The sequence below is a fragment of the Trichosurus vulpecula genome, chromosome 6 (genome assembly GCF_011100635.1).
Source record: "Trichosurus vulpecula isolate mTriVul1 chromosome 6, mTriVul1.pri, whole genome shotgun sequence".
Classification (NCBI taxonomy): domain Eukaryota; kingdom Metazoa; phylum Chordata; class Mammalia; order Diprotodontia; family Phalangeridae; genus Trichosurus; species Trichosurus vulpecula.
Window position 1 is genome coordinate 63,104,438 of NC_050578.1, and position 14,497 is coordinate 63,118,934.

General features: G+C 40.9%; 1 protein-coding gene across 1 annotated transcript in view; it reads right to left on the reverse strand.

The window, feature by feature from the left end:
* Positions 1-515: 515 nt before the first annotated feature.
* TSPAN5 (tetraspanin 5) overlaps positions 516-14,497 on the reverse strand; it is a 49,525-nt gene continuing 35,543 nt past the window's right edge. The window contains exons 3-7 of the mRNA XM_036762313.1: positions 13,622-13,792; positions 11,811-11,936; positions 9,839-9,886; positions 9,608-9,724; positions 516-2,781 (exon numbers count right to left, since the gene is read on the reverse strand). Coding sequence (XP_036618208.1) covers positions 2,716-2,781; positions 9,608-9,724; positions 9,839-9,886; positions 11,811-11,936; positions 13,622-13,792 — 528 coding nt within the window. The 3' untranslated portion in view covers positions 516-2,715. The remainder of the gene's footprint in view (positions 2,782-9,607; positions 9,725-9,838; positions 9,887-11,810; positions 11,937-13,621; positions 13,793-14,497) is intronic.

A 14,497-nucleotide genomic window follows, 5' to 3' on the forward strand; every position in this document is an offset into this window, starting at 1 on the left:
TCTATCCACTAAATTACACCGCCTCTCCAGAACTCAAAAGAATAATCATTAATGGTAGGTGTAAAGAGTGTAACCACAGCAGGGCAATGAAAGAAGTGGGATTAATCATCCCATCTCATGTGAGGGGCTGGATCATCTAGCACCATGGACCAGTGGGATGAAGAAAGGCTGCTTTAACCAAGATGGTCAAAGCAGTAAAAGCTGAGCCAAGCCCAAGAAAATACTTCAAACTCTCCAGAAAAATCAAAGCAAAACTCTCTGAATAGTCCCAATTACTCCTTTTCCAGCTTCAGTGAGAATTCTTGCAGGCACTGTCCCGTGTGCAATCATGCTGGGTCCTAGATTGCCCCTCTCTGATGAACGCCCAGGTTCTGGACCTCATTCCAGGGAAGTCAAAATAATGACAGCTGAGATGGGGGTCTTGTCTCCTCCTCTAGCCCACCCTTAGGGCAAGTGAAGAAGGAAGGACTTTGGCTTCCTAAGGGGAATGTGATGAAGAAAAACATAACACTGTGGAAAGGTGGAACCAGGTTTATTAAGGACGATCTTTATTACAAACACTTTCCGAGTGTAAAAAATAATGCATGATTTAAAAAAATGAAGCTCACATGGACTTGCTGTTGGTCTTTTGCTGCATTCTCTGAAGCGTAGGGATGTTGCCTGACAATGAGCCTAAAGGTCAATGGAGTTCATGAGGTAATTAATGGAAAAAAGGCAAAAGTGCAACTGGGAGAGCTCAAGTCTTCACCATCGGGGGATGATGCCACTAAATAATAATTTGGGGGCTGGAGATGGACTAAGGTCATCGTATATCACCGGGACATTGAATGAACCTATCTAACTATACATGTACAGATACGCACACACTCACACACGCACACGTACACACACACACGCACACAAAATATGGAATAGATTACTTTTTAGAAGGCTGTAGATGGAGCATTTTCTTCTTTTAATGAGCATTTCAAAAATTAATCATACCCAGGGCTGGAACAGGGAAGGGTAGGGTGCAAAGTAGGAAAACACAAGCTCAATCTCTCTCCAAAGTGCACTGGCCGAATGGGCAATCTGGAATGATGGCATACTATAGGAGAAGTCCCTGGCACCTGTAGCATCCCTGCTACCCAGGGGAGAAATGCCCTGATAGACACTTATACAAGACACTGGGGGTGGAAGCCGGGAGGCTTTCTCTGGCCTTCTGACTGGCACTAGGTCATGTTGGGGTGGCAGCACCAAGACAGCATCATGGGGCCCTTCCTCCAGGCTTGGACAGCAGTCCTGGCTCTGGACACTTGTGCTTCATTATCATTCTAGCTATTAAGTCTCCTGGAAGAGGACGGAGGTAACTGGAGACCACACACATGATTTCTTTCTTTTCCATTAGAAAAAAAAGAAGACAAGCCTTTTGAGCCTGTTGGGGCTGCTTCCCATTGGCATTTAATTCCATTTGGGGGAAGGAAGGAAGGAGCTGGGGAGGGGTCATGAGAAAGGACCCCAGGGACAGTGTGGCTGAGTTCCTGGAAGCATTTCGAATGTCAAGGCTGATCCCTTCACTTCGAGGATATGAGGAACAAGCCAGAACTTCACACAGCCATGCACTAAAAAAGAAATGGGTCAGTTCTGACCAAATTACAATTTGAAATATTTCTGGGAATGTTAGGACATTAGGAAGGAAGTAATGGCTGGTGGATCTCAAGTCACAATTCATGCAGGTAAGAATCATTAAAAAGGAAAAGTCAAGGTTCCAGCTGAAAAAAAAATGTTTTAAAGGAAAATTTATAAGATTTGTATCAAAGCCTTAGCCCCATAATCCCCAAATAAAGAGTATTCCAGAAATTTCTAAAGAATACAGCAACCGATTTTTTTGGGGGGGGTGGTGCAGGGAGAACATTAGGCAACACCATTTAATTTAATACAATTTCTTCTCTTACTTCCATTTGAAATAAACCCCATGCTTGCTTAGGAAGATTGCTCGGCTAAGATACGGCACCCTGAAGTCTTCCAACTCATTGGCTCAGTGCAGATGTCATATTGATTCCTTTCCCTGGCAAAAGGGGAAGAACCTGGAACAGCAGGTGATGCTTCTCACAAGTTATTTAAAGACTCTGTTCACAAATTCGGGAGCAGGACACTTAAAAGACCCAAGTTCTCTTCTTCTTGGTTCTTAGAATTTCTTAACATTTATAGTCGGAGATGAAAAAAAAATTGCCCCTTGTCAATGGGTTTCATTTTAGAAAATATAGCAGTTCCTTTCATTTGAGGACAAAATGACTGTCCCTTCTGGGTACGATGAAGACACAACTCCTTCCACCACCTCTGACAGCCCTCAGATAACACAAGGAGAGGAAAAAAACAGCATTTTCCACAGATCGCAATGTAATTCTGTTTCAATTTACGCACATCTGTTTGAGTTTTCTTTTTGGTAAGTGTTCAACTGTTCACAAACCATGGCTACAGTAGATGCACGGTTCAACAGCTTTCAAATGGGTCATTTTTTGTTTTAAATTGAAATCTGTCAGTGAGCAGCAGGTCCTAATAACCCTCCCTAGGTTCACCCCCACGGAAGCAATTTCATGACAATATCAGTCGTCGGGACTGCAGACTTGAAAGCATCATCGGTGGAGCTGGAGCTTGGCAACAGCATAGCAGACTGGAGGCAGGGGAGGGTCTCAGGAGTCCAGTGTCTTACAGCGGTTGGTTCATTCAGCAGTTCTACCAGCTGGCCCTGACAGCTTCAATGTCACTAACCAAATTCTGGGCTAGGCATATCCCAAAAATCTGGGAAAAGAAGAAAAAGCAAAAGCATCAGAGGGAGTGACTGGGTTTCCTGGAGCTTGTCTTCATTTCCTTTCCTTTAAAATTCATTTTAAAAGGAAAGTCTCTCACATTCAGATCAAGAAAAGTATAGCTCTATCATGACCAGATTTAGAAACAGGAGCTCCCTGTATTAGCTTTAAGCCCCCAATAAAGAAAAAGCAGAGTCATCAGACCAAAGGTAAAAAACAATACAAATCTCCAGGCAGAGAAGTAATGGAGCAAATATACACAAGAACAGATGTGTTCTTGGACAAAGCTCAGGTGAGAATTTATTTTATTTGACTATGAATATTTATTACAATTCTTTTTTTTCTTTTGTTTTGCAGGGGTGGGGGAAGGGAGAATGGCAGAAAAAATGAATGCTTGCTAATTGAAAAAATAAAAACAAAAAGATGGTAATGCCAACTTTCACAGCAAAAGAGAGAGAGAGAGAGAGAGAGAGAGAACTTAACATCCCTCTAACACCCTTAATAGCTCTAATATCCTATCACACGTGTTCTGTTCATCCAAACTGGAACATCGAACTTTGAAACAAATGAGATATCATATGTCAACTCATGTAAAACTCTTTGCAGAGCTTACAGTGCTGCATAAAGGCTTTTATTATTATTTGTTTATATTATTACTGTTGTTATTGTTATGTTATCATGCTTCCAGGATTGCTTAATGATTACAAATGCTAACTTGAAGAGTCCCAAAGCTACAAAGGAACTCAAGCATCTTTGCTGGAAAAAAAAAGCAGCAATTTCAGCCTCTTCATTATTCAGTTAAATAAACTGAGACCTAGAGAGAAGTGATTTGTCCAAAGTACCAAACTACTAAAGATTCTATTCTTTGACCTGTAGAAGCACCTTACTGAACCCTTTACAAGGGGGTTTGAGCTTCCCTTTATGGGATCAGAGTTTTATACTTAGAAGAAACCTCGGAGTCCATCTAGTCCAATACTCTCACTTTACAAATGAGGAAACTGAGGCCCAAAGAAGTTAAGTGATTTGCCAAGGTTACACAGAAGGATGATTTGAACCTAGATCCTCTGACTCCAGAGCCAGTGCTCCTTCCAGGGTCCCAAGATGTCTCCATGTTCCAAGAATATTTTAAGTTAAAAAAGGTTTTCTGGAAAGACTTGCATGGATCGATGCTGGGTGAAATGAGAAGAACCAGGAAAACATAGTGCACAGTAACAGCAACATTGTGCAATGGCCAGCTTTGATAGACTTAACTCTTCTCAGCAATGCAAGGATCTAAGACAACTTGGAAAGACTCGTGATAGAAAATGCCATCCACATCCAGAACTTTGGAGTGTGAATGCCGATGGAAGCATACTATTTTCTCTCTCAATCTCTCTCTCTCTTTCTTGGGGGTATGGGGAGGACGGGTTGAGGGGGTGGGGTTCTTTCTCATGCTTTTTCTCTTGGGTTCTAATTCTTCTTTACAACATGACTAATGTGGAAATGTTTAATATGATTGCCTATATCAGATTGCATGCCATCTTGGGGAGGGAGGAGGAGGAGAAACTTTAAAACTCAAAATCTTATAAAAATAAATGTTGAAAACTAAAACTAAATAAATATTTTTTAAAATAAAATAAGTAAAAAATAAAACTAAGAAAAGTTTTACTTTAACAACAGTGAGTTTTGGGAAATTATACTGAATAACTCACATTAATACCAACTGGCTCTTTGAAAACACAGTCAAAAATTAATTAGTTAATTAATTTTGGTCAAATATGCAGAATTAAAATATAGTTTGGTTGTTTTGGGAAGATTTTAGCTCAAAGCAAAAAAAAAAAAAAATTCACCTAAATTGTTGTGCATCAGGGAAGGTTAATTTACCCGGTCAGTTAACTACTTTTGCAGGGGAAGTTTAACTTGATTGACTGTATACATTCTCCTTTCCAACTACTTCTATTTGCATTAGATGGGAAAGAACAGAAGACTTGGGTTAGAGTTGGCTCTGGCACTTCCAAGGTGTGTTACCTTGGGCAAGTCACCTTACTTTCCTCATCTCATCTGTAAACAAAGCTGTCACACTCAATGATCCATCAAAAAAATCACTCAATAAGTATTGCTGACATTGTGTTAGGTGCTGGAGAACACAAAGAGAAAGAATGAAACAATCCCAAGACCCCATTCAGCTCTAAGCCTAGGATTCCACGATGGCAGAGAAAGTTCTAGATCCCATTTCGTGACTCTCAGCCCAGAGCTCCTTCCTCTATACCAGAGGTTAATCCCTGCAAATCTTTCCATGTAGCAAAGCCAGTATTAAAAGAAATAAAACTCTAGAGTTTACTATGCTTTTGGACAAATAAAAAGATGGATTTATTTCAACAGGATAATATAGCTATCTACCAAATATTCCTCATATAAAAGCAGCTAAGTGGCACAGTAGACAGAAGACCTGAGTTCAAATCCAACCTCAGACTCTCACCAGGTGTATGACCCTGGGCAAGTCACTTAAACTCTGCCTAAGTTACCTTATTTATAAGACAGAGATAATAATGGCCCTTACCTCTGAGGGCTGTTGGGAGGATTAAAGAGATACGATTTATAAAGCCCTTTGTAAACCTTAAAGCTCTACATAAATGCTAGGACTTGGGTACACAATCCCTGCCACGGATGGTGTTAGCCATCCCTCCCAGAGCTTGGTGTCCTCTGCAGATGGGATGAGTGGATGGCAATCTCTGGCTTCATCCAAATCACTGGGGAAAATGAATCCACTAGAGGCCTCCCTGCCATGTTGGCAAGGAATGATTGCGAGCTCTGCTCTTGGCCCCAGCTACTTGGCCAGTTGTGAATTGTATTTTCCTCTACCCCACAAATCTTTCCATCTTGGGCACAGGAATCATGCCACAGACTTTATCAAGCACTTTGCTAAAATCTGGGTTAACTAGAGTGTACTCTCCTAATCTATAAGTCTGGTAATCTTAGCGAAGGAGGGAGAAGAAGGAAGGAAGGGAGGAAGGGAGGAAGGAAGGAAAAGGAAAGAAGGGAAGGAGGGAGAGACTGATTTAGATTGAGTGGATTTGTTCTTGATGAAGCCATGTGGAATGTTTGTGCATACCATTTCAGAGATGTTCACTACCACCTCTTTAATAACTTGCCCTATACCCCTCTTATTCTTCAGGACCTTTCAGATATCACTGACAGTAGCTGCACACTCACATTTGTTAGTTCTTTCAGGGCCCTAGGACATTATTTCATCTGGCCCAGGTGGCATGAGCTCACCAAGAACAGCTGGATGCCCTCCTTCTCACTTATGTATCACCTATCTATTAGCTATTTTCCCTCCGTGCTTTCCAGTCCAAAAATCATCTTCCTTGGAAGAGAAAATGTAAGCAGTATAAGGAATGGAACAGCTCTCTGCCTTCTCCCTGTCAGTTGGCATCAGCCTCCCACCTAACCCAGAAAGTGGCCCATCCTTCCTTTTCTCAACATAGCTTAATTTTTTTTTCAAAAAAAGCTTTCAGATGAATTTATTTGTTTTATATTTTGCCTTTACAAAAAACAAACTATGAGCATCTCCCTCATGTCCACAAGATTGGCAGAGATGGAGAAATATATAAACATTTGTCACTGGAAGGATTGTGGGAGAATAGACACAAAAATGCATGATTAGTGAATGGAGCTGTGATTGGTTCAATCCTCCTGGAAAATAATGTGGAACTATAGTCAGAAAGTCACTAAATGGTGTACACTCTTTGGAGCCATTGAAACTTCTATTTGGTATCCCAATATCCCAAGGAAATTGGGAACAGGGGCAGGGAGATGGTAGATAATCCATAGGTACAAGGATATTTAGAGCAGAACTTTTAGCAGCAGCAAAGAACTAGAAGTCAAATAAGTGTCCCTCAAATGAGGGCACACTGAATAAACTGTGGCACAGGAATGTAATGGAATATTATTACAACGTAAGAAAAGAGGAATGAGGGATTCAGAAAAATGCAGGAAGATGAACAAACTGATGCAGATTGAAATAAGAATTTACAAGATGACACCAAATAATATGAAGGAAGACAATTTAGAAAGACCTCAAAACTGTCATCAGAGCAGCAACAAATGACTTGCAAAGACTGATGATGAAACATACCTCATATCTTGAAAGAAAGGTAACAAATAGCAATTCAGAGTGATGCATTTTCAAACACAGACAATGTTGTGATTTGTTTTGCATTTGTTATAAGGGAGGGCTTCCATGAGAGCGAGGAGGGGGTAGTGATGGCAGGCTCAGGGTAGGCTAGTGGGTAGTGACAAACAGGACCACAAAATCATTAATAAACCATTTTCCTTTTTTTTCAACATTTCCACATTAGTCATGTTGTGAAAGAAGAATCAGAACAAAAGGGAAAAACCATGAGTAAGAAAAAAAAGAGAGAGAGAGCAAATGGTACATTTTGATCTGTATTCAGACTCCATAGTTCTTTCTCTGGATGTGGACAGCATTTTCCATAATGAGTCTTTTGAAATTGGAATTTGGAGTCTTAGATCCTTGTATTGCTGAGAAGAGCCAAGTCTATCAAAATTGATCATCGTACAATGTTACTATTACTGTGTACAATGTTCTCCTGGTTCTGCTCACTTCACTCAACATCAGTTCATATAAGTCTTTCCAGGTTTTTCTGAAGTCCACCTGCTCATCATTTCTTATGGAACAATAGTATTCTATTATATTCATATACCACAACTTGTTCAGCCATTCCCAATTGATGGACATCCCCTCAATTTCCAATTCTTGGCCACCACAAAAAGAACTGCTATAAATATTTTGGTACATATGGGTCCTTTTCCCTTTTTTATGATCTCTTTGGGATGCAGCCCTAGTAGCAGTATTGGTGGATCAAAGGTAATACAACAGTTAATAAACCATTTTCTTAAAATGTATGGTACCAAAAAAAATACAGGAGGGGACACAAATGAATGGAGCTGTTTCGTTATTCTGTTAAAATAGATTTTTTAAAAAACAAAAAAAAACCCTATAGTACATTGAAATGTGTGTTAGCTTGCAATTTTTAAAAAAGGTAATTTTAACATTATCAGCAGACAAATATTGAAAGTGCCTGATTAGCTATTCCATCATTAAGAAAAATTTCATCCTCTCCATATGCAATAATTGTAGCAAACCAGGGAAAACATGCAGATCTCTATTGTCACCTTTCAGAGTGTTGCCCTATGGATCCAAATTAATTTATGCCTGAAGCTTAAGTGATTATTCAGTAAATGTACTTTTTTTATTGCTGTGTATGCCAAAATCTGTCACTTCTTATTAGGATTCCCATGACTTTTTTTATGTTTTGAGTTAGTCAGCAAATATATCTAAGTAACATCCAAACCAGATTTAACTCTCCAACTTGGGCAAGTCTTGTAGTGAGAATCTATCAACATATTATACCCACTGTATCAAGACGTCTGATGGACCAGGTGCTGGTGGGGGGACAGGACTGGGGTGGTGAGGGGGACACTTTAATATTCCAAGGATCTAGAATTCTTGTGACCTAAATATGACTCACCCTTCCACCAACCAGTGAAAAGACCCACAGAAAACTCAGGCTGGTCCTAGGATAATAGACAGTTATCATTAGGCCCATCCTTAAAGCTTCCAATAAAGTTCAAATGCCTTATTAGGGTGTGTTGGCGACCCTGGACTGTCAAAGATTCTGCCCAGACAAAACAAGTTCCTGCCTTCAAAGGAAGTTACAACCTGCTTGAAGAGATAGAATATACATAGAAAACAATCCAGGAATATTCTTTATCAACTCTTCATCTTATTCACCCCTACCAGATGCTAAGTCTTGTTGCAGGAGAAGAATCAGCATCTCCTGAATTTAGGCCCTTGTTCCCATGCACATCACAACTATCCTAGTTTAGGCACCTGTAATGGACTGTTCAAATAACCTCCTAACTGGTCACCCTCTCTGCAGGCTCTCCATTCTCTCAGCTGTTTGTCATACAACTGTCAAATGGATATTTATACATACCACTCACTCTCTTGTTCAAGGAGTTCCTCTTGTATCTAGGATAAAATATAAACTCTGTTTCCCATTGAAGGCCCTACAGGGTCTGGCTCCAACCTACCTTTCTAACATTCTCATTGTTTCTTTATGTGTGTGTGTGTGTGTGTGTGTGTCTGTCTGTCTGTCTGTCTGTCTCTGTCTTTCTCTGCCTCTCTGTCTCTCTCTCCAAAAAGATATGTAAACCGAATTGCATTTTAGGAGGAGAGTTTCATGCTTACAGCAACCCTGTTAGGAAAAATTTTATAAATTCCACGTTTTATAAAAATAAACTGCTCACCTGATGGTTCTATTTGTCTGGATTTTCATTCTATTGAACTTTCTTAAATCAGGGCAGACCTAGGTTTGTAAAATACCTGCATTGGCAGTAAGTAGTAGACTAAAGCAATGTATTCTAAAAATGACAGTTAAATCATGTAAAAATTAGTTATCTTTCCACTACTTCCCTAGATTTCCTGCCACTAGTTTAAAAGAATGAAATCAGAAATAACTAGATAAGCAATTTCCTACTTGTTTTGTATGGGAGGGCTCCTTTGTAACATTGTTAAAAGGAACTTGAAGGCTGGATTCCTTCCGAAGAGCTGGGTTCAAATCCTGCCTCCGACACCTAACTAGTCATGCAAACATGGGCAAGTTACCTAACTTTCTAGTGTCCCTATTAATTATCTAAACCTAGGAGTTCTTGAAGAGTTGCAAAACTGGGCCAATGGAGGGCATTTCTACCTGGATGCTTCATAACAATTCATCAAGACGTCCACCCTTGGCAAACAAGGTCTTACTTACCTGAAGCAACGCAATGCCTATGAAAATACCAGCCACTATGGTTAAGTTGTCTTGTAACCACTTCTCAAACTGGGGCACACAGCCTTTTGTGTAGATTACAATCTGTTGATCAACCTCCTTCACAAAAGATGAGGAAAGAAGAGTGTCAAAGATACTATTATGGTTCCAATATCCGGTTGTTTAAAAAAAAAGTCTTTGTGCTAGACAGAAACAACAAGAAATTCTACTTACTGGTTTTTGCCTAGCATCATATCCACATTGAGTGTTGATGACATCTTCCTGATGGGAAAAGGAAACAGAGAAGTTTCTTCTTGTTACATAGACACCACCAAAGAGAGGCACTGGTTGTGGTTTAGGGAAAGATCTGGGAGTCTCAGTAGGATCACATAGGGGCCAGAAGGGAAAATCATCCCCTTGGCCCTAGAGCTACGGACACACTGGTTTTTTTCCATATGGGAAGATAAAAAGTACCTTTCACCCAGGGATCTGCTAAAGATTTAATAGAGTTATCTGGTAAAGATTTAGCAAGTGGTACTCTGATGCCTGAGGTACACATTTGCATTATTAACTTTTTCTCTATCACTTTCATAAACAATCAAATTAAACCATAAATCAAAATGTGTAGCTATTTCTGAGGTATAAATGCACGCACTGATAATTTAACAATCAGGTCTGTCAGCTCACCCCTACTCTCACCCCATTGACAACAACACTACCAAGGTGAGATTTGGGGCAGGGTGTATGAAAGGACAGACAAGGAAAAACTAGGAGCAATAAATGAAACCTGCAAAAAAGTCAACTTGGACTCGATGCCATGAAAATCTCAATAAGGAAGATGGGCTGCCCCTGGAAAAGGTGGGTCTGCCTTATTTAGGGGGCTAAAGCCTAAGTAAGGTGATCACATATTACATTATATCATATCAGAGATTTTGACTTGGGTATCAATTGGACTGTGGCGCCTTCCAACTCTAAAATGTTGTGATTCTGTGAATTAATCAAGGCCAGGGATGAAAGCCATGGGAAACAGGGAAAAGGCACCGCAGCAGACATCAGGAGACAAAAGAGAATCCTAGTGATAATGAGAAAAGTGCGTTATATGACACGGTGAGCCCAGGATCCAAAACCTCCAATAAAAGGAAAAAGTGTCATAAGAGAATCTTATTGTATATTTATAGAATGAAAACTGGCATTCTTTTAGGCCAGCGGTGGGGAAGCTGTGGCCTGGAGGCTGCGTGTAGCCCTCTGGGTCCTCAAGTGCTGCCCTTTGACTGAATCCAAACTGCACAGAACAAATCTCCTTAAAAAAAGGATTTGTTCTGTAAAACTTGGACTCAGTGAGGCCTCAGGCTCTGTCTTAGGTCAAAACTTTCCAGAAGGGTGACCATGCAATTACTTCTCTCACTAGGTCTCCATGTACTACTACTTCTATCATCATCTTGGGGGAAGAAAGAGCAACAGATACCAGCTACATCTGAAGGCAATAACAGCATCAGCTGGCATTTATGTGAGTGTGAATGTGAGTGTGTGAGCGTGTGTGTGTGTGTGTGTGTGTGTGTGTGTGTGTGCACTCAATTGAGCCTCACAACAACCCTGGGACATAGGTGCTATTATTATCCCCATGTAACAGATGACAAAATGAGGCTGAGAGAGGTTAAGTGATTTGCCCAGGGTCGCATAGCTAATATACATCTAAGATAAAATTTGAACTCAGGTCTTTCTGACTCCAAGTCCTATGTCCTCCCCACTGCACCACTCTATTGCCTGTAAGTATATACCATAAATGAAGCACAAAGAAGGCCATCCATCCCCTTATGAAGCCTTCCTTGATCCCTCAAACTGGATGTGATTTCACCTTCTTTGGGATCCCCATGGCACTGTGTGACCCCCTCTCCTAGAACCTAGCACATTCTACCATGTATTCTAGTCATTTGTGCACTTGTCCCCTCCCCCTACATGACAGTATAAGCTCTTTGAGGGCAGAGACATGTCTGATTCCTCTTTGGATCCCCCACAGTCCAAGGATGGTTCAATGCATGTAGTAGGTGCTCCATGAGTATATACTGAGTTGAGCTGAACTGAAGAACCAGGGGGATGAGGTGAGTTTTGCCTTCAAGGAGGAGAGGGACAAGAGTCCAAGCCAGATGACACCCCAACCCCTTACCCCACTCCTTTTGGATGAGGCAGACTTTGATCGTTCACTTACGGCAGGATCTTTCGTACAACATGAGAACGGTACACCACATCGTTCTCGACTTGCATTGGAATCTGTGCAATTGAAGTAAATATTTAGGTTCCAGTCATCTGCTCCAAAAGCCCCACAGCACTGCCACTGGAGGGAAGAGAAGAAAATGAGAACCTCTTGGCTCACAATGACCACCCTGCTTGTGTTCATCTCCGCCGAAACAACACCCTGCGGCTCCAGCCAGCTGCCGGTGCTCCTGCCTGCCCCAGAATGCCCTTGGAAGCCAAACAGAACCTAAACAGTCCATCCAAAAGCCTCCAACAGAATTCAAGAGTCTGCTTATAAAATTAGCTCACTGGTTTACAAATGCTAAAGAAGGATAAAGACTGACATCAGAGCTGAGAAGGAACCAGGCAGCACATTTCTAACAGGCTTGGTTTAATTTAGAGTAGTTTGAAATGGAGCCTGCGTCTGTTGGGTGTGGGAAGGAGGGAATGTGTCTGGCCCACAGCCTCTGTTCACTATCTGAGGAGGGGCACTGCCTACACCCTTCTGGGGGGCCAACAGGACAATGGGATTGCTCTTGGGGAAAAAAAAAACCAACCCAGACATGTAGAATGTAATTTTCACCTAATGCAAACAACATTTCAAAGAGGTGTGTTGGTCATGCCAGGTCAACCATACTTGATCTCTGGGAAGAGTTCTTCTGGATAACACAAATCAGAACAAATCACAGAAGTGACAGAACTCTACCATGTCAGTCATTCAAACCAGCTACAAAGAACGCTGACTTTAAATTGGAAGGCTAAGTCAATGAAAGGGAACTTGAGAATCTAACGCTTCAGTCCACACCTAAGGCTTGGCCAACCACAGAGAAGTTATGGCAAACACGGATCTTGAAAGAACATTACATTTCCAGTCAGCCAATCTATTGTATGAGAGAAGGGAGGGGCGGGAAGAAGCATTTATGTATAGCACCAGGCTACACATAAAAGTGCTTTTTACAAATATCATCTCACTTGATAGGGTGATAGAGACCCAGAAGAGGAGATAATGGTCACAACAAGACAAGAGGATCCTGACTCCTACCTCACTACGCCATGGTGCCTACCCAGGGTCTTATTCAATAAGTAAGTGAACGGATGCTAGTTCACGGCTCAAGATCAAATGTTTCAGATGCTTTATACAGAGGGAGGTCTACTCAAAGGCCAACAGATCTTTCATTACATATAAGTTATCATCATATTACAAGATAATATCTTACATACATTTCTCTTTTACTTAAGCCTCACAACATCCCTATATTTTAGATAGGGTCTCATTTAACAGACAAAATAACAAAGACATAAAAAATTTACAGTGATCTGCCAAAGTCTCTTGCACAGCTAGTTGAAGAGGAAGCAAAAAGGTAGAGATCAAGATTCAAACCCAGGTCCTCTGACTTCAAAGCCAGGATGCTTTCCAATTATATAACAGCCTAATTATAGGCTGAGGCACAGAGGAAGCAGGTGCCAAAAACAAGTTATCTTTAGATACCAGGTGGAACTTTAAAAATACAAGCAGCTGATTGTTATTCACTGCTGATAGGAAAAGACCAGCTAGCATTGCAGGCACGCCTCCATACAGCTTCCCCACTTTCCTCTTCACATCAAACAAAAATTCAACCTGAGACGGAGAAGGGCAAGCAAGAAGACCAGAAGGATTTCAGGCCATTGAAGGGATTTCTTAGTCAGCAACACAAAAAGGGGGGTGGGGGGGTGGCTAGAGCGGTTAAGTAGGAACATCGATTCAAACAGGTGCTTGGGTTGAAAAGAAACAGGGCTCCAACTTACGTATTCCTGGGTAAAGTCTATGAGGTTTTGTAAATCGATGTCATCCCGGTAAGCTCTGATGTTGTTGTTTATAAAGAAATACAGCTGGTCTTTGATCCAGTCTTTGAAAACAAATGCCAGAACCCCAGCAGTGAGCTCCAGGAAGAAAATAATTCCCAGGAAGACAGAAAACTAAGACAAAAGGCACACAGAGAGAACAATGATGATGGCTATTTCCACAATATTTGGTTAAAAGGCTCTTTTCTTCTCCCTTTTTAAGTCTTGTCATTATATCGGAATGTTACTCAGTACTAAAGCAGATGATCATCTGTTTCTTGAGATTTATTAATACAAAATTACATTTCAGCAAAGATCAAAAAATTTCCATAATCACATTTTAGGTGCACTGGTGTTCCAGTCAGCAATTAACCAAAGCCCATAAGCAAACAAGAATGAGTCATTATACCCAAATTAAATCAAAATTAATTTCACACGATTGATGTTTCTGCCAGGAGCTTTTAATAATGACCAATTCGTTATCTTTAGGATGTTTTGCTGGTATTAAAAAAATAGAATTTATCCTAATATTGGAGCTTTCCTGCCATCTGGAATGGTGGTCAGGATTCTATACTCCTTTAGAGGATTCAGATGTATTTTTAATCCTCCTTTTGCACCTGCTGCACAGGGTGAACTAGCAGGTGGGTTCATTTGAGGGGAATGACGCAGCCTGAGAGGTGGTGAGGGGGAGCATGGCATTAAAATAATCTTCTCGCATTAGGAAGAGCAAAGTGAGACAAACCACTGTCCACCCCTCCCGGCCACCTGAGGTGCATTAGCTCCTTCGCTGCTCCCCTTTAGGGACATTTCTAACATCTTTTCCCAAAACAGAATCATTTC